General features: G+C 38.8%; 1 protein-coding gene across 10 annotated transcripts in view; it reads right to left on the minus strand.

The window, feature by feature from the left end:
• Nucleotides 1-786: 786 nt before the first annotated feature.
• THG1L (tRNA-histidine guanylyltransferase 1 like) overlaps nt 787-22982 on the minus strand; it is a 29542-nt gene continuing 7346 nt past the window's right edge. For 2 of the 10 annotated variants that reach the window (XM_042948294.1, XM_042948291.1), the window contains 6 exons: nt 21032-21259; nt 6770-6946; nt 5627-5796; nt 4527-4615; nt 3286-3393; nt 787-2268 (listed from right to left, as the gene is read on the minus strand). In XM_042948294.1, coding sequence (XP_042804228.1) covers nt 2107-2268; nt 3286-3393; nt 4527-4615; nt 5627-5796; nt 6770-6946; nt 21032-21033 — 708 coding nt within the window. In that variant the 5' untranslated portion in view covers nt 21034-21259 and the 3' untranslated portion in view covers nt 787-2106. The other 8 variants (XM_042948286.1, XM_042948316.1, XM_042948304.1 and 5 more) reach the window with 8 other exon arrangements.

The following is a 22982-nucleotide window of genomic DNA, read 5'->3' on the forward strand; positions in this document are numbered from 1 at the left end:
TACCTACAAGCCACACAAATCACTTTCCTAATTGCCACTTCCCTACCAAACTATCAACTAGTGTTAATTCTATACTAGTTCTTTTTGTGTATGTCTTAACGTTTCTTTAAGCTATGCAAAGCCCAAGAGAATGCATTCTTTACCTTAGAGAACACAATAAAAATTAACATACAACTGTGAAATATATGCTGGAACAAATACGTGTGGCAACAAAGAAACACCATCGCTACAGGTTAAGTTATGGCAAGAGTATGAAACATACATACCTTTGCTCAAAACTTCTGAGAACAAAAAACAAAGCTGTAAACTGCTGCTAATTCAACAAATGCTTGTCCCTCTGTCTTATGACAAAATTGAGCCTTTGTATCACATAACACCCACAGAAATCACATTTCTTTGGGTGGTTTTGTCCTGAAAGTTTGTACTTTAATGTCCACTTATCATGTACCATTGTTACATTCGCCAGTCCAGAGCTACATTACCTTATTGCCTGACTTGACCTATCACAGGATACCGACGGCCTTACAGCCCAAAGTGCCACAGATCACCCACCATAGGCATCAGAGGCCTTTGGGGTTAAAAATCAGATGAGCAAACCTCAAATCTTCATCGAGGCGTGCTGGAAGAAGAATGTAAAACAAGCATTCCAAGTAAATTTTTGTATGTAGAAGTCTGTGAACCACCACGGTGATGAAGGTATGTTTATCCTGGCTTATGTAAAGACATATATACAAAAGTTGAATTCATACACTGTATTTGTATGAGAAAAATAAGTGGAAACGTAGGCCAAGGGAGTTGAAACCTTTATTTTCTCAGAGATTTTTATCAATTACCAAACATGCACCATATTTCTTCCTGTGCAGTGAGTACATGAAGGGAAAAAAATGATTCCAACAGATGGAGTATCAATTAGCGGAGGATGAGACCAGCCGTTGCCTTCAAAAATACATTTTCTTCGTGGCTGTGAAGTCTGCGATGCAAGACCAGGCACTAAAATGTAGACTGCCTCTTAATTCCTACTAGAGCCAAATAATTTTCCTCTGAAATATGAAACCAGGACAGCAGGCAATGGGAGTTCTCTCACCACCTACCCCCACTTGAGGGGGACCCCTCGCTAGTGGTGGTTCTCGAAATTACTGCTGCTGTCCTCCGCTTTTCCTCCCCCGTCTGCAGCTGGAACTGACCCATCTGCAGCTGGAACTATTAGGTGTCCTCTGACACCTGCCACTTGTGACCCCAAGGGAAGTGCTAATTCAAATGCCAGTGTTCTGATTACATAGAGGCTACCTGAGAATCCTTTTCAGGAATCCAATAGGAAGGGGACTTTTAAAACTGAAGTATCTAGAAAAAATGGAGTAAATGCTTCTCCCTTCTTGTTCATTCATTCTCACACATTTTATTTCTTTCATGTATACACATAATTCCTTTTCTTTTTAGAAAGAGGTAAAAGTGGCCTTGGAAATACCCCTGGCAAGATGACGATCATGCTGACAACTCCACAAAATCAATCTATGGAATATTCATATAAAGACATCCAAACTACTACTCATTTGTTCAGCCAAAGGTGCCAACTTGGTAACTGGCACAAAGCGCTCATTCTCCCTGGAATTCCTGAATTCAGAGGCATCTGCAACCATCAACCCATTACTTATCTCCAGGTCAAGTACACGGGTAAGAAAGGTGGCTTTAAAGGTCAGTGGATTCTGTAGTTAACAGGTGGCTGAGAGTAAAGTTTAGGTTCATCATCTACCATAGGTGGAAAGAGCTGGACACGTTTTTTAAGATTTATGCCACAATGTAAAAATGATTCATTCTGCAAAGCATAAAGTAGTTCTTGCTTTATAAAAATAGGACCACAATTTTTTTTTTTTTTTTTAAATGCACTTCTACAGAAGGAACCATGTTCCAATACTGCAAAAAAAATGTTCTACTTAAAGCAGAACAAGATAACCACCCCCATACATCCCTTCTTTTCCTGGTCCCTTTCCAATCAGTCATGTTATTCCTGGCACACTGTTCTTGGTAGTAAGGATCCTAGGGCCACCTGCTGCCAGGAAACTTAGGGGTCTTGCATGGTTAAGCATGCCAGGACTGAAAAGCAAAGGATCAGCTGTCTTCATCTAGGATCTCTGGATGTTCCTTCCAGAAAGCATCCCCAATAATATCGCAATATAAAGGCACTGGCTTAATCCTGGTCCGAGTCACCGCCATCTTTTTTCCTTCTATTTCTGCTGGCAGCTTGACTTCTTTTGTTGTGACTTCACCCACCTACAGATAAAAGTTAAAATATTAACACTGTTAATTGAGTTTGGGAGAGTAGAGGGGGATATGCAGGAAGTTGACTTATATACTTCCAACAAATATTTGTCAGGTAGATACACAAATACATATCTCAACATACATGAATTTGTTTAAAAACTTTTAAAAAGTTGCTACATTCTGAAAGGAGGTCTTAGGAACAAAGGAGTAATTCCATGTTCCTTATTAAAAATAAATATAGAATTAAAGGTTTTTTGTTTTTGTTATTTTGCTTCTCTCATCTGCATGAAGAAGTATCCAAGTCTGTGCTAAAGAGCAAATGTGGTTTTAAAATACTAATAAGCTGAAGCTGCCAGTGGGGAGGACTAATTCTTAAGGTACCCCTTAACACCCGAAAACATTCATTAAAAAAAAAACAACTAAATGTAAGGAAATAAATTTAGAGAAGTCATTATGCTCAGAAGCTGGCACAGAGAGAAAATATTGGTAAAATTAAGAATTTAGGTAAAGGTACAGAATATTAAAGTATGAATATCTAGGGAATCTCAAGAACATTCTCCAAGTGGTAGAACGCTCATATACAATGTTTCCCTATGCCTCATATTATAGTTGTCATGGGACGGGTGGACCACTTAATGATATTACCCAGTGTGGAAGAAAGTATTTTTTAAATGTTATATGAATGCAAAAATCCTTCTGTCTGCAGTGTACTCTGTTATGGGGTTTTATTTGATTTGGAGAGCTTATGACACAGGAAAATAAATGAAGTAATTCTAAAATCTGTGATTCTGCTTATAAAGAGAAATTCCAGACAACAAAGATCACTAACAAACTGACAAAATTAGTAGCACTGACTGACAAAAAAAGCATCCAAAATAATATATAGTATCTCATTTAAAAAAGATCTAATTCATGTTAATCAATGGAGTCACATCCTTATACATGTGGTAGGGGACACAAAGTTTGGGATGGGCACAGGCTCTCTTCTTTCTGACCTCCATTTTAATTTGGACACAACAGCATTACCTTCTGCCATATCAACACAGTCCCTTTCCTATACATCAGTGGCTCATTATTGTAGTTGATGTTGAATTCAGAAAACAAAATCTCATTCTTGTCTGCTGCAAGAGTTCCCTGAGAAAATAAAAAAGATATAAAAAGATTTTTATGTCTGCTCTCTGCCCTCACCCTACCTATCCATTCCACCCTCTATCTAAATTTCCACAAACAAAAAAGTGGAAGGGTTTTACCAAGTATCTTATAGATACTAATGAATTTCAATTCTAAGAGCAGTTTAAATCTTATTTAGATGTCTAAATTCATAAAACTGTCTTCTATAGCAAACAATTGGCTTCAAAAGTCATAACTGGGATGGGGTGACAGGAAAGAGTACTATTCTGTACTACGTAGTGTATGTTATCTTATTTGACCCTCATTACCATCTCCATTTTAGAGAGAACTCTGAAGCTTAGAAAGATTATATAAATTGCCTAAGGCCAAAAGCTGCTTTTATTCTTATAAGAATCAAAATCTAAACTCAGCTCTTCCAAACTCGGGATAGATCTACCAATATGCCAATTATTACTGCTATCTCTAAATCTTCACCATTACTGTTAATGACAAACATGTATTGTGTAATTATAATGTGCCAGGCATTATATTAAGAGCCATAACAACACATCACCTCATTCCAGTTAGTCATCCCACAAGTAGCACTGGTCATCTAATGATGAACGCCAGTGTTTATTATGGTTTCTGTGCTTCATGCCATTTAATTCTCACAATAAACCTATGCAGTGGGAACTGTTACTTCTTACATCTTACCTATAAAGAACTAAGGCAGAGAGGATAAAATTAAATAGAAGTCCCCGAGTACAATTATTTGACTTCCAAAGCCTATACTCTTAACAATACACGCACCCAGCAGGGAATGACAATGATAAAGATGCCAAGTGGGACTGATGAAAAAGAGCATGTGCCCTGTCTAAAGAAGGCGACCAATATGCAGCCCCAGCCACGCACTACCACGTGGGAATGTAGAGCCAGTGTCGCCAATTCCATTTTCTAGCTGAGGACACTAAGACTCAGGGAGAAGCAGTAACTCATCTGGGGTCACAGAATAAGCAGGTAGCAGAGCTGCTACTAGTAAGATCTTTATATCCTTTCAAACCAAAGCAGTAGAGAGCTTTAAAAGAATACAAAATGGCATGGGAGAGTGTACAGAAAACCAACCCCAGGTGAGTATTAATGCAGTTAAGACCTTATACCTGTAATCTCTCTTGGGCTTGTACTGGTGTTAGTCCAGACTGTTGTACAAGTGCCCAGAAAACTGTATTATAAAGATTATTGACGTGACCTGTGAGGAGAAAAGAGTAGCACTGTTTATACAGATATGATCTTTATGCAACACTCGTGTTTCAAAGAACAGTAGAACTCCACCTCTCTGGGGCACCTGCGTGATTCACTCAGTTAAGCATCTGACTTCGGCTCAGGTCTCACAGCTTGTGAGTTCGAGCCCCACATTGGGCTCTGTGCTGACAGCTCGGAGACTGGAGCCTGCTTCAGATTCTGTGTCTCCCTTTCTCTCTCTGCCCCTCCCCAACTCTCTCTCTCTGTCTCAAAAAATAAACATTAAAAAAAAAAATTAAAAAAAAAAAAAAAAAGAACTCCACCTCTCTCCTCGAAAGGAGAGAGATCTCGGAGACATTTAGTGATTTACCCAGAACCATACACTGGGAAGATGGGGGGGAAGTGGTCAAGTATAAACAAACTTATTACCTAAAAGTTTTATTCTCTCATTTCACTTATGCTGTGTATAAACTGGTTAACTTACACATTAAACTTAGGAATACTTTCAAAGTTATTTTAGATTAATCCTAGCTCTTTTCCAGTTTTTCTGGGAAAATCAAGATACACCAAATAAGTAAGTCTCACAAACATGTCATCATAGTTGTGTAAGGCAGGAGTCACAATTCAAACACCCACTGAGGCCACCATGAACATAAATGCATAAAGCAGAGTAGGTGACCCATGGGGAACAAGAGAGAATGGTACAGTTTATGGCACATTGGCTTCTGTGTGTGTGTGTATATATATATAAAGGCAGCAGTCACTACATAGGTAATATCTAATACTAAGTGGGAATGTAGACCTAGTATTACCAGGTCTCCTAATTTTTCCCAAAAAAACTGGAAATCGGGAACATTTACATGAATCTCCCAATTTTTCAATTGTTTTCAACTAATTAAAAAAATACAAAATACTGCATTCTAAACAAAATACACATGTGCCAAACCTGTATCAAATCACCACCTCTAATATATGGAACTGGTGGTTTAACTACATCTGTTTATTTGGTTTCACTTACAATCTGCTTGCCGCCAACTGAGGTAGTCCTTTAAGGTCTGGTTGTTAGGATACACTATGACTCTTCCATCAAAGCCTGGGGGATACAGAAGGGGCTGGTCCTCAAAGTAATCTCGCCAATAAAACACATAGCTGGAGGCAAACTGGGAAGCCACATGGGTCATGAACTTACTTGCAGAAGTAAGGCACATTGGGTGGAGCAAGAAAAAAGAAAATACATGATATTAATTCAAAACCATGATAGAGCCTGTGTGTGCAACAGAGTGATTATACAAAGTGTCCAGCAAGCCAAGAGATAAAATGTGCTGGGCCAAGAAAAACTAAGCAGCCCGCCTCTCTTTCCAGTCCAATAAGTAACTTACTAATACTGAATTTTTGTATGTAGGATGTTATGTGAATTTATGGTTCAAGAGGGTTTTTGTGTGTGTGTTTTTTTTTAGCCTTGGAAGGAAGAGAACCATTGTTTTTAAAAAGGCAATTCATATATGCTTTGTTTTCTGTGAGAGTTTCGATATATTGCCAAATGAAATATCAAATTTGTCTATTTTGAGATCCTTCTTAATTAAAATTTTAAGCAATATTGTAAAGCACATATAGGCTGTTCTTGGCTAAAGCCAACCTAGGAATTATTAATATTATTATATTCTAACGGTGTCTGTTTCTAGTCTTAATGTTCAGTGCCAGATCTATGTAGAAGCTAAGGTGATGAGGAATGAAGCAGAAAGAATCAGATAAAGAGGCTTATGTAATGCTCACATAAAAGATAAAAGTACAGGGGCGCCTGGGTGGCTCAGTCGGTTAAGCGGCCGACTTCAGCTCAGGTTATGATCTCACCGTCTGTGAGTTCAAGCCCTGCGTCGGGCTCTGGGTTGATGGCTCAGAGCCTGGAGCCTGCTTCGGATTCTGTGTCTCCCTCTCTCTTTGACCCTCCCCCGTTCATGCTCTGACTCTCTCTGTCTCAAAAATAAATAAACGTTAAAAAAATAAAAATAAAAAAAAAAAGATAAAAGTACAACAGTCTAAACAGGAAATATACATTCTGCAGTTGGAATATTCCATCTGCAGTCTGTAAGGCACCAATTAAAAAAAGCAAAAACCAAATGCTGACAGGAAATATTCTCAAGGAGCTAGGACATGGAATTACCTGGCTCTTCTTTTAAACCAATTGCTTTTCCGCTTGAACACAAAGCTGTACTCATCACTCTGTCCATATGCAATCACAATATCCTCCAGTTCTGTCATTACAGTCTGGGCACATTTGGTCATCAGGTGGAGAGCACGGCTGTCATTAGGTTTTGCAAAGTTGTGCTTCTCAGCAAACCTTTATAGAGGGAAAAGGGCATGAATGGAAGAGAGCTTACAACCTGACTTATTTAAGAAGTCTACTTTGTTCTCGCCCTGACCGAGAAAAAGGGGCATAATTGCTAAGTCTCCATTCCCTGTTCTGCGAAACGGAGATAAAGTATACTTACTTCACAGGACTGTTGTGAAGGTTAGAGGGAGGTAACAAATATAGTATGCCTGGCTCCTTGGAAATGCTCAACAAGTGATAAGAACCATTATTAAAATAATACTTTTAAGAATTACATTCCCATCTTTCTGTTACATTTCTTTTTTATTTTTCCTCCCGCGTATGGCTAGTTACTGATAATCAAAGAACATATAAAGTATTGCCCACAGCAAGACCTAAAAAGGTCTCTAAACAGTCTGCCTTCAAATATAACTAACTAAATAGCCGGGCAACTGGCTGAAGAGCTGAAATGCTGCACCGGGGACTGACTTTTTCCACCAGGGACTTGCTAACAGGTCTCAGCTCGAGGGCGCCGCAGGCCAGCTGCTCCTCACAAAAGCACTCGGCCTCAGTTTAACTACTCAGACCACGCCTTCAAGCACCTGGTAGCTAGCGCGTACAGTGAGGCTCAATGCCGCGCGCTCATTGGCTGTCACGTTACCCGGTAACCAAGAGCTGCCGCCACAATTGGCGTTCCATTCCCCGGAAGCCCTTGGGCACCTTGCTGCCTCAAACCAAACTCGCTCACCGATGGAAATTCCTGCCGTCCAGCCGCACCACCACCCAACAGTGGGCCAGGCAGGTGTCGTCAGCCTCGAAGTTCCGCACGTACTCGAACTTGCTCTTTGCCATGGCCGCCCCCAATTTCAAGCACCGTCTCAGAGTAACGGAAGTGACGGCCCAGCAGTCGCGAACTTTCACATTGCATGCGGACCACATTCGCCCCGCGGAAGGTGAAGGACCAAGAAAGCCTCGCCCCGGAAGTTCCTGTGTCTCTTAGTGGCCGCTCTAGCTGTAGTGGAGGTCCTCATCTCTCTCGCCTCTCCTTGTAGTTCTTAATCCACTTCCGGGCGTGTAAGAAGCGTTCGGTTGTACCTTTCGTACGGTACACGGTTGTCAGATTTTTCTCCTCTGTCATGCAGCAAGTCACTCTCACGAAGTGAGATTTTGTAAAAATTTTCTTTCTGACCAAGTTTGAAGGTTTAGTTGTGATTTTTTTTCTTTCTAAATAGCATTTATTAACTTGCAGAAAATGTGGGATATACCGGAAAATATAAGAAAATACTTCCTATTTCCCCTCTCCCTTCAAAGCATTGTGAATGGTTTCTTCCAGTCACTTTTCTTTGTATTTGTATTTGTACACAGGGAACACACAAAATTGTAATCATACACCTATGCGATTTTTGTATTTTCCACTTAAACCTTGAGCATTTTCCAATGTCATCAAATATTCCAAAGGGTGATTTTAAAAAGAAAAATAGGCTTTTATTCTGACACATGGGCCTACTAAATTAATTTACTCAACTTTTGCACGAAGACCCAACCTTTAATTTCTTTTTGCTGGTAGATAATAGTAACATTAAACCCTAATATTTTTTTATGATGCTTTATGATTTATAAAGCTCTTTTGAATTCAGTACTTATTTTTTTATCCTCAAGAAAAATTTTCAAGTAATATAAAAGAATATATGATGAAGTCTCTCACTGACTCCTAACTCTATACTTCAGACAATGGCTGTTGCTAGTTACTTGTATATCCATCCAGGAGTAGATAGAAACATATATCTACATCTGTATCTAAATCTCTCAAACTGTTTGAAGGCAACATGAAGAAAGGAAGGATGTGAATGTCATGAATTTATGCCCTGGCTCTGCCACAGATGGACTATGTGACCTAACATAAGTTACTTTTTTTCTCAGATTTCCCCTTTGTTAAGAGAAGACACCAATTCTTCCCTTGCTACCCTCTAAAGTTATTGTGTGAGCATTAGAGAACATGATGGCTAGCATTTGTGGTATGGATGTACAGACACACTGGTATAATAATATTCCAAGGTGATGTTAATTTGCAACCAAGATCAGGAAGCACTTAGAGGAACAGGTTAAAACACACCAGGAGGAAATAGACAAACTCACAATGTAGAATCTTATATAAGATTACTGACCTGACTTCTTAAAAATGTAAGTTTCATGAAGAATAAAAAAAGAAAAAATGAAAGGAAGGAAGGATGGGAAAAGGTAGGACACTGTTTCAGAATGAAACAGATTTAAGAAACATAAAAACAAAATACAATGTGAAAATCTGGAATGTATACTGGCCCCAAAAATATTAAAGGTAGTTCTAAATCCACTGGGAAAACATGCAGTTAAAAACAGCTCTAGATTTCAGTGGTTTACAAACAAACATTTATTTCTTGCTCAAGTCACTCATAGGTTTCTGGCTTGGCTACTGCTGTGCTCCAGGCAGATGTTCTGATTTACGTGTCTTCTTATTCCAAAACTCAGTCAATGATTCAAAAGGCTTTTGCACCATAGAGGAACATCTTGCTGCTCACATTATGTTTGCTAAAGCAGCATAACAACGGAGTCAAGTGCAAAGATTGCAGGGCAGGGATGTATTATCTTCCCACAGGGAACAGAAAAGTGAATAATTTTGAACAATAATGCAATCTACTGGAACTGTTCATTAGTTGATGTTAGGGAATTATTGTTAATTTTAGTGGCACAATAATGGTAGTGTGCTTAGGCAGGAGAATAACTTTATTTTTAGTTTTTAAATTTATTTTTAAAATTTACATTCAAGTTAATTAGCATATAGTGCAACAATGATTTCAGGAGTATTTTCCTTAATGCCCCTTACCCATTTAGCCCATCCCCCCTCCCACAACCCCTCCAGCAACCCTCAGTTTGTTCTCCATATTTAGGAGTCTCTTCTGTTTTGTCCCTCTCCCTGTTTTTATATTATTTATGCTTCCTTTCCCTTATGTTCATCTGTTTTGTATCTTAAAGTCCTCATATGAGTAAACTCATGTGGTATTTGTCTTTCTCTGACAGATGAATTTCACTTAACATAATACCCTCTAGTTCTATCCACATAGTTGCAAATGGCAAGATTTCATTCTTTTTGATGGCTGAGTAATACTCCATTGTATATGTACGTATGTATATATATATATATATATATATATATATATATATATATATATATATGTGTGTGTGTGTGTGTGTGTGTATATATACACATATATATATGTATATATATATGTGTATATATACACACCACATCTTCTTTATCCATTCATCTATCGATGGACATTTGGGCTCTTTCCATACGTTGACTATTGTTGATAGCACTGTTATGAACATTGGGGTGCATGTGTCCCTTTGAAACAGCATACCTGTATCCCTTGGATAAATACCTAGTAGTGCAGTTGCTGGGTTGTAGGGTAGTTCTATTTTTAATTTTTTGAGGAACCAGCAGGAGAATAACTTTAATCTTAGAGGATATCTGAAGAAAAAGTGGCAAAATATTAACATTTACTGAATCTAGGTGTAGTCATATGGGTATTTATTATATTATTTTTTCTATTTTTCTACATGTTATGTGTTGTGTCACCCAAAAAGATATGTTGAAGTACTAACCCAAGATACAGTGATGTAACTTTATTTGGAAATAGGGTCTTTGCAGATATAATCAATTAGGATGAGGTCACTAGGGTGGGGCCTTAATCCAATATGACTAGTGCCCATATGAAAAGAGAAAACAGGCACACAGAGGAAGACCACCAAGTAGAGAAGAAGCCAGAGATTTGAGTGATGCATCTATAAGCCAAGGAAGGCAAAGGATTGCCAGCCATCATCAGAAGCTAGGAGAGAGGTGTGGAAATGGGTGCCATCATTATTCACATTTTAAAGATGTGGAAATTGAGTAGAGAGAGGTCCAGTAATTTGCCTAAGGTCACAGATCCAACAGGTGGTGATGCAAGAATTCCAAACTAGGGGTGCCTGACTGGCTCAGTTGGAGGGCATGCAACTCTTGATCATGAGGTTATGAGTTCAAATCCCACATTCGGCAAAAAGTGCACACACACACACACACATACACACACACACAAAGAATTCGAACCAAGCATTTTAACTACAAAGCCCATGTTTTTAGCTACTCCTCAGTATTATCTCCCCTTCTCTCTCTCTCTGTCTTCATTCACCAGCTTTACAATAGTTTCTGCCTGTGTCAACCCGGCAGAAATCAACCAATTCAGTACTTCACTGAGTCTTCAAATCAAAAGGTACATGAACATCCAATCCCTTAATTCTCAAACATAATTTATTCATATACAGCCTTTGTGAATTTTGTCATTCCCATATACTACCTTAGTTAGAAATATTTTTCTTTATGCCAATTCTCTTCATTTTAAATCTTTTTATTGGAAATGAACATACACGTGCAAAAGTACACAAAACATGATGTAACCAGTACTCAGTCAAGAAAGAGAACATTGTCAGTTGCCAGGAATCCATATCAATTATTATTACCTCTCCTTTCCAGAGCTAATGGCCTTCTTAACATCTATAACTTTTTTATGTTCATTTTTTAAAGTTATCTCTCTGCCCAACATGGGGCTCAAATTCACAATCCCAAGATGAAGAGTTGCATGTTCTACTGACAGGCAGCCAGGCACCACAGTTATGTTTGTTTTTGGACATTACATAAATGAAATCTTGCAGTACATATTCTTTGGCATCTGGTCTCTTTGGATCAACATTATGTTTGGAAGATTCAACCAAGTTGCAGAGTGTAACTGTAGTTCATTTATCTTCATTCTTCCATAGTATCCGATTGTATAACTATACCAGTTTACCCACGGTATTATTGAATAGATATTTATATTGCTTCCATTTTGGGAGTGATTATGAAAAACACTACTCTGAACATTCTTGTACATGTCTTTTTGTGTACACATGCCTAAATTGGGTATATACCTAAGACTAGAATTTCTGTGTCATGGAGAATGCATCTGTTCACTTTTGGTCGATAATGTCATACTTTTTCCAAAGTGTTTTTACCGATTTCCATTTCTCCAAATAGTATGTGACTTGCTCCATATCCTCACCAACACTTGATATTGTTAGTTTTCAAAAAGATTATGCTGCATCATTCTAACTTATATGTAGTAGATCTTTCAAGGAGTATATTTCCATGATGATTAACAATGTTTAACATTTTTTCTTACACTTATTGGCCACCTGGATATCCTTTATTGTAAAGTATGTGTTCAAGTCTTTTGCACAGTTTTTCACTCACTAATACTTCAATTAAGTATTTGAAAGAGAAATTATTTGAAAGAGAAATTATCTGAAAGAGAAATTCTGTCATTACCATAAATGGAAAATTAGCATCACATGTCAACAATAGAGGGTGACAATATATTAAGATAAATGCAATTCCAGGATAATGCTCATGCTTTGTGGTAGGATTTTTTGTTTTCTTTTTCATTTTGCCAACAACGAAAAGGAAGCACTGAACATTGCCAGACATTCTCAAAGTCATTCACGAAGCTAGTTGCAAAACTTGATTTGATTCAGAGTTCCCTTTCCCTTCCAATGACTGATAAAAACCTGGAGAAGAAGGGACAGGTCAAAAGCCATAACAACTCTCCTGAGGTCTCCCCCAGGTTTATCAGTTAACACCAGGGACCATTCATTAAATATCTACTCTGTGCCAGGTCCTATGGTCATATATTAGTCACATTGCTTTGGCTATCTGATTTATTCTGCACAGTTGTTCATTGAGGGTGGGTTTTCCAGCGTTGGTGTGTGGCTTCTACCCTTGATAGCTGGAGCTCCAGCCATTATATCTATGTTCCAGGAAGGAAGAAGGACAAACGGGAAGATAGCAAAGCTCACACCTCCAAACCAAATCACGTCTCTTTATCAGGTTTTTACTAAAGCTGCACAACTTCTGCGTATATATTTTGAGCCTTCCTCATCTGCAGTGGAGCCTGGGAAATGTAGTTCTTTTAGCTGGGCACTTGGCCATCTCCAATAATATAGGATCTTTCTTTCTTTTCAAAAAAGAAGGGAGAATGCTATTGCACGGGCAACTGGAAGTTTCTGCCACAAAAGCCACTAGGGGTTATAAAGGGGTAACCTAACAGGCCCTGCACCCTGAACTCTAACTCCCAGCCTGCTCCCCCTACCTCCCTCAGCCACTTTATAAAAAAAAAAAAAAAAAAAAAAAAAAAAAAATCAGGGCACCTCAGTGACTCGGTTCAGTGTCTGAATCTTGATTTTGGCTCAGGTCATGATCTCAGAGTTGTGGGATCCAGCCTCACATCTGGAGTCTCAGGTCTGGGAGAGGAGCGGGGGGGGGGGGGGGGGGGGGGGGGAGGGGGGGGGGGGGAGGAGGAAGAAGAGGAAGAGGAAAATGAGGGAGGAGGAGGAGGAAAAAAAGAAGGAGGAGGAGGAGGAGGAGAAGAAGAAGAGAAAGAGGAAGAGGAGAGGAAAGAGAGGGCAAGGGGGAGGGGGCAAGCGGGAGGAGGGAGAGATGGGTGAGGAGGGGAGAAGGAGAGGAAGAGGAAGAGGAAGAAGGAGGTGGAGAAGAGGAAGAAGGAGAAGGAGAAGGCAGAGAAAGAAAAAAAAAAGAGACAGATGATTGGTTGGAAATTCTAGGGGAGATGTTACATTCTTCCCTCCCCATACTTCCCTCCACCACCTGCCTTGAGTTCCCCCACTTCCCATCCCCAGAATAGGTGGGGGAACTCGAAGCAGGGGGTGGAGGGAAGTATGGGGAGGGAAGTTGGGGGAGGCTTCAAAGGCAGGCAAGAAAGGAGTACTAGTTCCTTACTTACCAGCTGGGGACCTGAAGAATTCTCCTGATACTATCACTGTAGCAGGATATCAGGAGAGTTACTTGGAGGTCCTGATAAGTATCCCTCTCTTGCTCCCCTTGAGTTTTGGGTATATGTGAATGTAGAGACCAGTGACTACACCATATTTGGAGGTTTCTGGAGCAGATTAGGCCAGTGTATGAGAAGGATCAGCAATGAGGTATGCCTGAAAAAATGACAGAGATACCTCACTGCAGTCCCGCTCAGCCTTTGTGTGTGTGTGTGTTTTGGGGGGGGGGGGGTCATCATCATCACTGGTTCCATAAGAAGCAGCTCAGAGGTTGGGGTAAAGGGGGGACAGGAACTGGGAATTGCCTTGAGCCCAATGGGCAAGTAAAAGTCATCCCTCCTATAGAGGGTCTGAAGACAGAAAGAGCTGGAAGGACCAAGAGGAGCTATGTGTTCCTCTCTAAGGATCCTTGGAAGATCATCCTGGTGCTAAAAATGGCCCCAGGATAACCATGCACCATGCCAATGTAGGAAGAGAGAAGACTTCCCACCACAAGGTGGAAGGTCAACTATGTAAAAAGGCCTCTGCTTTGCCTACACCCCAACCCAGCCCTCAAAGGGAATTAAATTTTGAAAAGAGGAGGGTGATGCAGAGGATCTCAGAACAAGATTGTGGCTCCCACCTCCATTCCAGGTTGTTGGAGTGGGACCAGAATGAAAGAGCAGGGTCTTCCACTCTAAGCCCCTTCAGTAATAAGCATGGCCTGTACTGGGAGTGGGGTGGTGGGGGCACTTGTCACAAAAAGACAAATACTGTATGATTCTGGAAACTCAGTGAGGTACGTAGTCAAGTTCATACAGAAAATAGAATGATTGTTGCTAGGGAATAAAGGGAGTGGGGTAAAGGGAGTTATTGTTTAATGGATATAGGATTTCAATTTTGTAAGATGAAAAGAGTTTGGAGATTGGTTGCACAACAGTGTGAATGTATTTAACACTACTGAGCTGTACACTTAAAATGTTAAGGTGGTAAATTTTATGTTATGCATATTTTGCCACAATTAAAAAAACCTAAAATCTTGCACACAACAGATATTTGTAACCTAACTGGACAATGATTTCTATTTTTAAAAATTTCTATTACTTAGCAGATCACTTATCACTGAAGCTGACGAAATAAAAATAATTACCTTTGGTGTGGAAGTCATATTCCAATTTTTCTTCCCTAATGCTGACTCATTTCATTTGTACTAAGAGCTACATTATGTAAATGAAATTCAGGGTGGAAGGGGGTAAGAAGAAGGAATAATTTGTCTCTAAAGTCTCCTTTTCTGTTCTAAACCATTCTAATCAAATTTCTGGCTGGGAGTAATGTATACACTTCCAGGAATAGACTGCCTAGCTCTATCATGGTTTTGAGGCAGATAAAAATATCACTACATACCAGGATTTACATGGGTGTAAAGTTTAGAACTATTATTCTAGAATAAATTCATGATTACCAGGGCCTTGAAATTGCTATAATATATTTGCTCTGTATTTTGATATGTAGCTTACATAGGTCAGAGTGAATGGATTTTATTTTAAATAGTCATCAATTATGTCTTTAAATGGACATGTTTTGTCAACTACCTCGTCTTTCTCTACTTAGTAGAAGTTCCAGAAGTCATGAGGATCTGGTCACTGGAGGGCTTAGAAAAAGACATTAGGAAAACAGAAAGGGGGAATTAGATGTATGTTTCCTACTCCACTTGACCTTGTTACCACTTAATCCCACAAATTTACTCATTCATTAAACTAGTATTTCTTAATTTCCTACCATGTACCATGTTCACTGGGATGCAACAGCAAACAATACAGCTATGGTGCCTATACAATGGAGTTCACAGCAAGTTGAGGAAGACAGACCTTAAACAAAGAGTTTCACAAGTAACTGTTGGACTACATTGTGTTCAGTGTTGTGAAACACATTGAAGGCCCTGCCCTGACTGGGCAGCTGAGCATGGTCCATGAAGTTTTATCTGAGGAAGCAATATTTAAATTATGACCTGAATAATGAGATAAAAAGACAGCTTGCTTCATATGTTCCTGGAATTGTGGAATTGTTGAATTTAATGTTGAATAAACATTTTGCCAAAAGATTTTGCTTGTATAACATTTTGGAAAAGAATCCAGAGTAATATGAGTTTCCATACCATGGATCAGCCATTTAAAAAACACATACTGGACACCTAAAATGTGTAAGGGCACTGGGCAAGGATATAATAAATAACAACAACAACAACAACAACAACAGTAATTTTAAAAAAATGCTTTCTAAGTGTAAGAAACTTAAGAGTCTCCAAACCATAGTCTCATACATTATTCTATTTTTTCCCTTTCAATGAGTCTGTGGGAGGCAGAACAATAATTCTCTCCATAAAAAAGGAAACCAACTTTGTGGGAACTGTTTAAATGATTTGTCCAATGTGTCATGGCTGCCAGAACCAGGATTAGAACCCAGTCCTTCTTTTTTAAAAAAATTTTTTTAATGTTTACTTATTTTTGAGAGAGAGAGAATACAAGCAGGGGAGGGGCAGAGAAAGAGGGAGACACAGAATCTGAAGCAGGCTCCAGGCTCTGAGCTGTCGCACAGAGCCTGATGTGGGGCTCGAACCCACAAACTGTGAGATCATGACCTGAGCCGAAGTCAGACACTTAACTGACTGAGCCACCCAGGTGCCCCTTAACTGACTGAGCCACCCAGGCGCCCCCTAGAACTCAGTCCTTCCAATGCCAAGTCTAAGTATTTTCCACTCTACCACCTTGCTTTGCTATGTTTTAAAGGAACAAACTATATAGCTGTTGTTTTTGCCTGCCCAGCATCCCTCTGTCTTATGGCAATGGCATCCCAATGGTCTTTCCCCCACCAGACCATTTGGTTTATGTGGAGAATACCCTATCTGACATTTGTTCCAGGGTAAGCACATGGTCAAGACCACGCTAGTGTCTCAGTGTGAGTTAGAAAAAGGCCCCCTCTCCTGCAGACATAGTTGTGCACTGGGCAGAGGTTTGGTAAGTGTTCTCCACACTGGATTTAAACCTCTGCTTGTCCTCTCTGTAGTGACCAACTTGCACAAATATGATGACCTCACCAATAACTGAGACGTTACCAGTAAGGTTCAAAGATGTGCACCTAACCTAAGCCAGGTCATTGAGACAGTCTGACATTCTGCTAGAATGACTACGAAAATCAGATTCTCTTCCTATTAGAAATGCTATACTGGTGATCACATTGCCTTCAAGACAAAAGAGGCTGCCCATTGATTAGGCTTATACAAAAGGAAAAAAATCTGAAAAATACAGAAAACAACTTCTGATGACATTGAATTTAGCATTGCGCTTAGAGCCAGTGCACAGAGCGCTGCTCCTAGACCCTTACAAGTTCCTGGAGAGCAGGGACCTTGCTTAATATTTTTCAAAGCTGTATCCTCTGTGCCTGGAATAGTGCCTGGCACATAAGAAGCAATCAATAAATAACTGCTGAAAGATTAAGCCAGTAAGTTCCTTTTTTGTATATGAACTTGGATTTTTAGAAGCCTCAATTCATTGGGGGTGTAAATAAATAACTTCTTTTTTCCCAATAACCGCTCTCTCACCTTCTCCTTTATTCATGGTTAGCAATTCCCTTAAAGAATCTTGGCCAGATCCCATACTTCCCAGTAGGTGAAATGTATTAATGTTGGCATTAAAACGTTGGTCAAGAGCACTGTGCTCCTTCAAATGCAGGCCAACTCTCTCCCTCTCAGTCCTATTCTTCTGTCAACTCAGTGTGAAGAGGTGATTATAGCAGGCCTGGTTCTGGCTTCTTTAGCAAGCCCTTCAGGGAGGTGGCTAGCTTAATAGGGGCTTATGAAACTCAGAGGTGGGCTACTTCACACTTAATGTTCTCAGCTTTGGGCCTTTGGTATAATTTAAGAACAACAGGAAAAATCACACCCAACATCTTATTTAGCAGTTTGAGTTGGATCAAAAGCAATTCACATAGGTGAGATGAACTTGAAAGAGAATAGGATGACCTTTGGATAAATTCAGGAGTATGAGTAATACATGCAAGGTAGACTGAGGTACGTGAGGAGACTGACAAAGAGATGGAACGTACGGAGTGGAAAACAAACTATAAGAGACAACATCAGACTTGAGGATATCAGGCACTAGGTAAGGACTTTAGCCTTGCTCTATCTAACAGTGTTTTAGGAAAATTAATCTGGCTATGGCATGAAGGGTACATGAAAGGAAAAAAAAAAAAAACCCAGGGGAAGCTAGGCCAACAGAGAATCTATTTTAACATTTCAGATATGCAGTGCTGACTAAAAGGAAGACAGGGATGAAGAAACGGAAAAGAATTTGGCATCCATAAAATGTTCTGAGGTCCTAAATCACAAAGATCTTTAATCCTTTTTAGAAAATCCAAGGCATTAAGATATCTTGAAATAATTACAATATTATTATTGATACAGAGACAGAATCATGTTCAATGAAGTATAAATTCCACCATATAACTAGGAGTTATTTATAGGGCTGCATCTTGAATGTTCCATAATGATTTGGCCCTGAATGGGCCATAAGTTGGTAGTGAGTTGATACAGGCAGATATATTTCAATTTATTTTTTTCCAGTGACTGGGCTGCTTTACTGAAGAAAAGAATTTGAAATCTTCATGCCTATCTAAAAGTGGAATCTGGAATGTGAACTGACTTTCTATATAGCTTACACTGTTACTCATTCTTAAGTGATGGAAATTAAAGGTAAAAGAAAATCCAGTAAGTAATTTGCTTGGGAAGGATTATTTCCTAATCTGAGTTCAATGAGATCTTCTTTTTCATTTTAACAAAGGAAAAAAAAAACCTGCATAAAAAATACTACTACCCATGCTTAATTTTTATTACTGGTTCTGGCTAATTGGGGATCAAAAGTGGTTCCTAGAACACTCATACACAGAATTTCACCTCTAAATATTTCTGACATAGCTTGCCTCTGTTTCTGTGGAGAAACATAACATTGGGAAGAGAATTCAAAGGATTTCAGAGACTGAACCACACTGCATCACTGACACTGCATGCATTTATACCATTTAAGGAAATCTTTTCTCTCTGTGATATTTTGTTTATGAAGATCACTACTTAAGAACATGTTCTTAGGCAAAATCTCACAAATCATTTCCCCCTTTGACTCATCGTAGATGCAGTCTGGAAGTTACCTTCCTCTTTAAATTACTACATTTAAAAGTACAATTCTGTAATTATAGATTTTTAGGATGAGTAACTGCAATATAAATTAGGATCAGAGTAACTCTCTCTATATAAATATATCCAAAGTATCTTCACTCCTGAACTATATTTAGGCTTTGTTTTATACATGTTTGAAGATGAACATCATCTTTTCCATTTCCACACTGAATTTGGGCCAGATTTATCTTCATTTTCCCAGTCAACAGGCTTAGAATCCAAAATTTGGAATCATTGTTGGCTCTTCTCTGTTTTCCTCCAATAATAATGGTTAAAATGTTTACTAGATGCCAGATTATTTATTGAGCCCTTTACATAGAGCATTTAATAATATACTCCAAACAGTTCTCTTAGGTATATATTGTTGTTTATCCCCCATTTTATAGCCTTATAGAGATTAAATTATTTGCCCAAATCACATAGCTAGTAAATGGCATAGCCAGGATGGAAAGCCAGAAATGTAATGCCAGAGTTTATGTTCTTAACCAATTTTTCTACAATGCCTCCTAATAACATCATAACATTGGTTTATAGATTTATCCACTCAATTACTTACTAATTTATTTATTCATTGCATAATACTTCTTAAGCAGTCATTCTACAGACACTGTAGAAGTTGCTAGAAATTAAGAAAAGGTCCCTACACTAACAATTTCAGGAGAAAAACATGTTAACAAAAAATTAAAGTATATTACAAATGTTTAACAAATGCTATTTTCATTCCTTCTATCAATTTGGATGCTTCTTGTTGCAAATAACTAGGAGCCTGAATAATAGAAGCTTAAACAATACAAAAATTTACTTATATCCTATAGGGAAATTGAGTTTGGCAATTCCAGGGCCCATGCAGTGGCTCAATGATGCCATCGGGATTGGAACACTTTTAATACTTCTGCTTTACTGTCCACACCATATCAGAGAGATCTCTCCTCATGTTCACAAAATGGCTGCCATAGTACCAGACATCACGTTCTCACACTATAACATCTAAAGTGGAAAGGAAGGTGATGAACACAAAAAAACTTTCTTTGTACATCTGCTCTCTTTTCTACTAGGAAAAATGGTTTTCCTCAGAAGCATCCAATACACTGCTCCTTATGTCTCAGTGGAGAACCTGGGTCACGTGCTCACCTCTATACCAAGCTCAAGTAAGGGAACAGTACTTGGGACAGTGTCTTCTAAACAAAAGCAGGGTTTTGTTAGTAAGGAAAAAGGGAGAATGGTGGAAAAGTAGGCAATCGATAGTGTTTACCATATCCTTTTTCTAATATGAATGCCAAAACAGAGGTATATAGAAAGTGCTGTGAAAGAATAGATTAAAAAAATATTTTATTCTGCCTATGAGATCTAGAGATAGCTTTTTAAGGAATTGTACATTTCAGCTAAGTCTTGAAGGGTAGATGGAAGTGTACCAGACAAAGAACCAGGATCTCAGAATATCAGAGATAACAGACCTTAAAGAATATTAGAAAAAATTACACTGAACATGTACATCTCCTTCACAGTATTTTCCAATTCTGCCTCATTTCTTTCTATGACCTCTGCCTCTAGTCAAGTCAAAACCAACAGTGCTTGGGCCTCTTTGCTTTGGCCAATAGTGATTTTATGTGGTAGGAGGTCCAAGATAATAAAAATGCAAGAACCACATTTTTGCCAGCTGACCAAATGCTCTTTTGACCAAATAAGATAATAAAGGACACAGTATGTACACTGTGAGGGACCTCAAATATTTGTTCCTTTCCCAGCTACCTTTATTTCTCTTTCCATCTTTCTCTTTTATTAATTATCTTCCATTCTTATTTCAGAGAATGACAAAATTGAAAAGCTAGAATTTTGATTCTGCTGAGAGTAATAAAATAGAAACTATAGGATACCATGTGATAGAGACCAAGGAGCCTCGCTTTTCCCTCTTTATTCAGGACAAAAATTATGTTACTAATCCTTTCTTATGTAACAAATTATCCTAAAACTTAGTGGCTTAAAACAGTAGTAAGTATGTATTGTCTCACATGGTTTCTGTAAGTCTGGAATTCCGGAGTAGCCTAGCTGGGTGGTTTTGGCTCAGGGTCTTTCACAAAGTTGCAATTAACATGCCAGCTGGGTGTGTAGTCATCTGGAGGCTTGAATGGGACCAACTTATCTGCTTCCAACATAATTTACTTATGTGGCTGTTGGTGGGAAGTGGCAGTCCTCCCCACGTGGCCTCTTCATAGGGCTACTTGGTACATGGAGGCGGGCTACAGTAGCAGACAAAACATAGATTGTTAGATGAGTTAGGATAACTAAATATGAAGTGAACTCCAGTCCTTATTTTACATCACATATAAAGGAAAATCACACACAATAAAGACCTAAATATGAAAGGTAAGACTACAGAACTTAATGGAAGAAAATATAAAAGAATTCTTTGGAGAAACTTGAGGTGGGAAAATATTTTCATTTCCTTTTCCTTTTCTTTTTCCTTTTCCTTTCCTCTTCCCCTTTCCCTTTCCTTTCCTTTCCTTTCCTTTCCTTTCCTTTCCTTTCCTTTCCTTTCCTTTCCTTTCCTTTATTTCTAGAGAAAGGGAGATAGTGTGTGAGTGGGGCAGAGGGGTGGAGGGAGGGAGAGAATCCCAAGCAGACTCCACGCTCAGCATGGAATCCAATGCAGGGCTCAATCCCACGACCCTGGGAACATGACCTGGGCCAAAATCAAGAGTCAGACACTCAACCAAATGAGCAACCCAGTTTCCCCAAGAAAATATTTCTTAAACAAGACTCTAAAAGCACAAATTATAGGGTAAAAAAATGATGGATGCAACTGCATTAAATTAAGGATTCCTGTTCAACAGAGGATATCAGAGATAAATGAACAGATGGGTCACACACAAGAAGATATTTGCAATGTTTGAAGATCAATAATAAATAAGGGACTCCTGTGGATCAACATGGAAAAAGCATGGAACAATAATAAAATGATAAATGATTTGAATATGCATAGTTATTAATTGAGAAGGCTAAAAGACTAGTAAGCTTATGATGAGATGCTCAGCCTTTCTAATGATCAGAGAAGTGCAAATCGAAACAGTAAGATACTTCTATACTCCAAAAAGATTGGCAAAATTTCTTGAATAAAACCAAGAGTTGGTAAAAAAGTAGAAAACAGGAAATCCTCGTGTGTGCCACTGCTATGAGTTTGAAGTCAAATAGACACCTGAGAGAGCAATCTGTTCATTAGTGAAGTGGTGTGTGTGCATTCCTAGAACCCAGAAATCCCACTCTTGGATGTGTCTGCACAGAAGATGTTGTACAGGTTTATGGGGGCATGTCCATGACAACACTGCTTGTGGTGGGAACTTGCTGGAGGCACCCTATGAGTCCATCAGTAGAGCAATGCAGAGGTAACAAGTTCTTGACAGAATCCAGAATTCAGGAGCTCAGAACCAGATGTACCTATATGGCATGGACAGATATTTCTACAGATTTTTCTGCTTCACAAGGGTAGAAAGTAGATCAGTAGTTTCCAGGAGCTGGGGAAAGGAAAAATGGGGAGTAACTACTAATGGGTTTGAGGTTTCCTTTTGGGATAATGAAAATATGCCAGAATCAAATAGTGGTGATTGCTGCATACTAAAAAACACATACTAAACATATTAAAAACATACTAAAAACTACTAAATTGTACACTTAAAAAATAAAAGATCAGTAAACACATCCACTGGAAAAAATACAGATAACCCAGAAGAAATTTTAAAAATTATGCTAAATGAAAAAAAGAAACAAATTGAGTCTGTATCTAAGATGATATGTGTAAATTAAAAAACAAATACATGTATCCTCCAAACACTGTATATCACTCAATGATACATATATAACCAAAGATACACTAACTATGTTAAAGTGCGTGCCTGGGGGATGGGGGTGAGGGAAAACAGAATTGGAATGGGAATAGAAAATGGTGAATAAAGAAGTGTCATAAAA

Source organism: Panthera leo, chromosome A1 (genome assembly GCF_018350215.1).
Source record: "Panthera leo isolate Ple1 chromosome A1, P.leo_Ple1_pat1.1, whole genome shotgun sequence".
Classification (NCBI taxonomy): Eukaryota; Metazoa; Chordata; class Mammalia; order Carnivora; family Felidae; genus Panthera; species Panthera leo.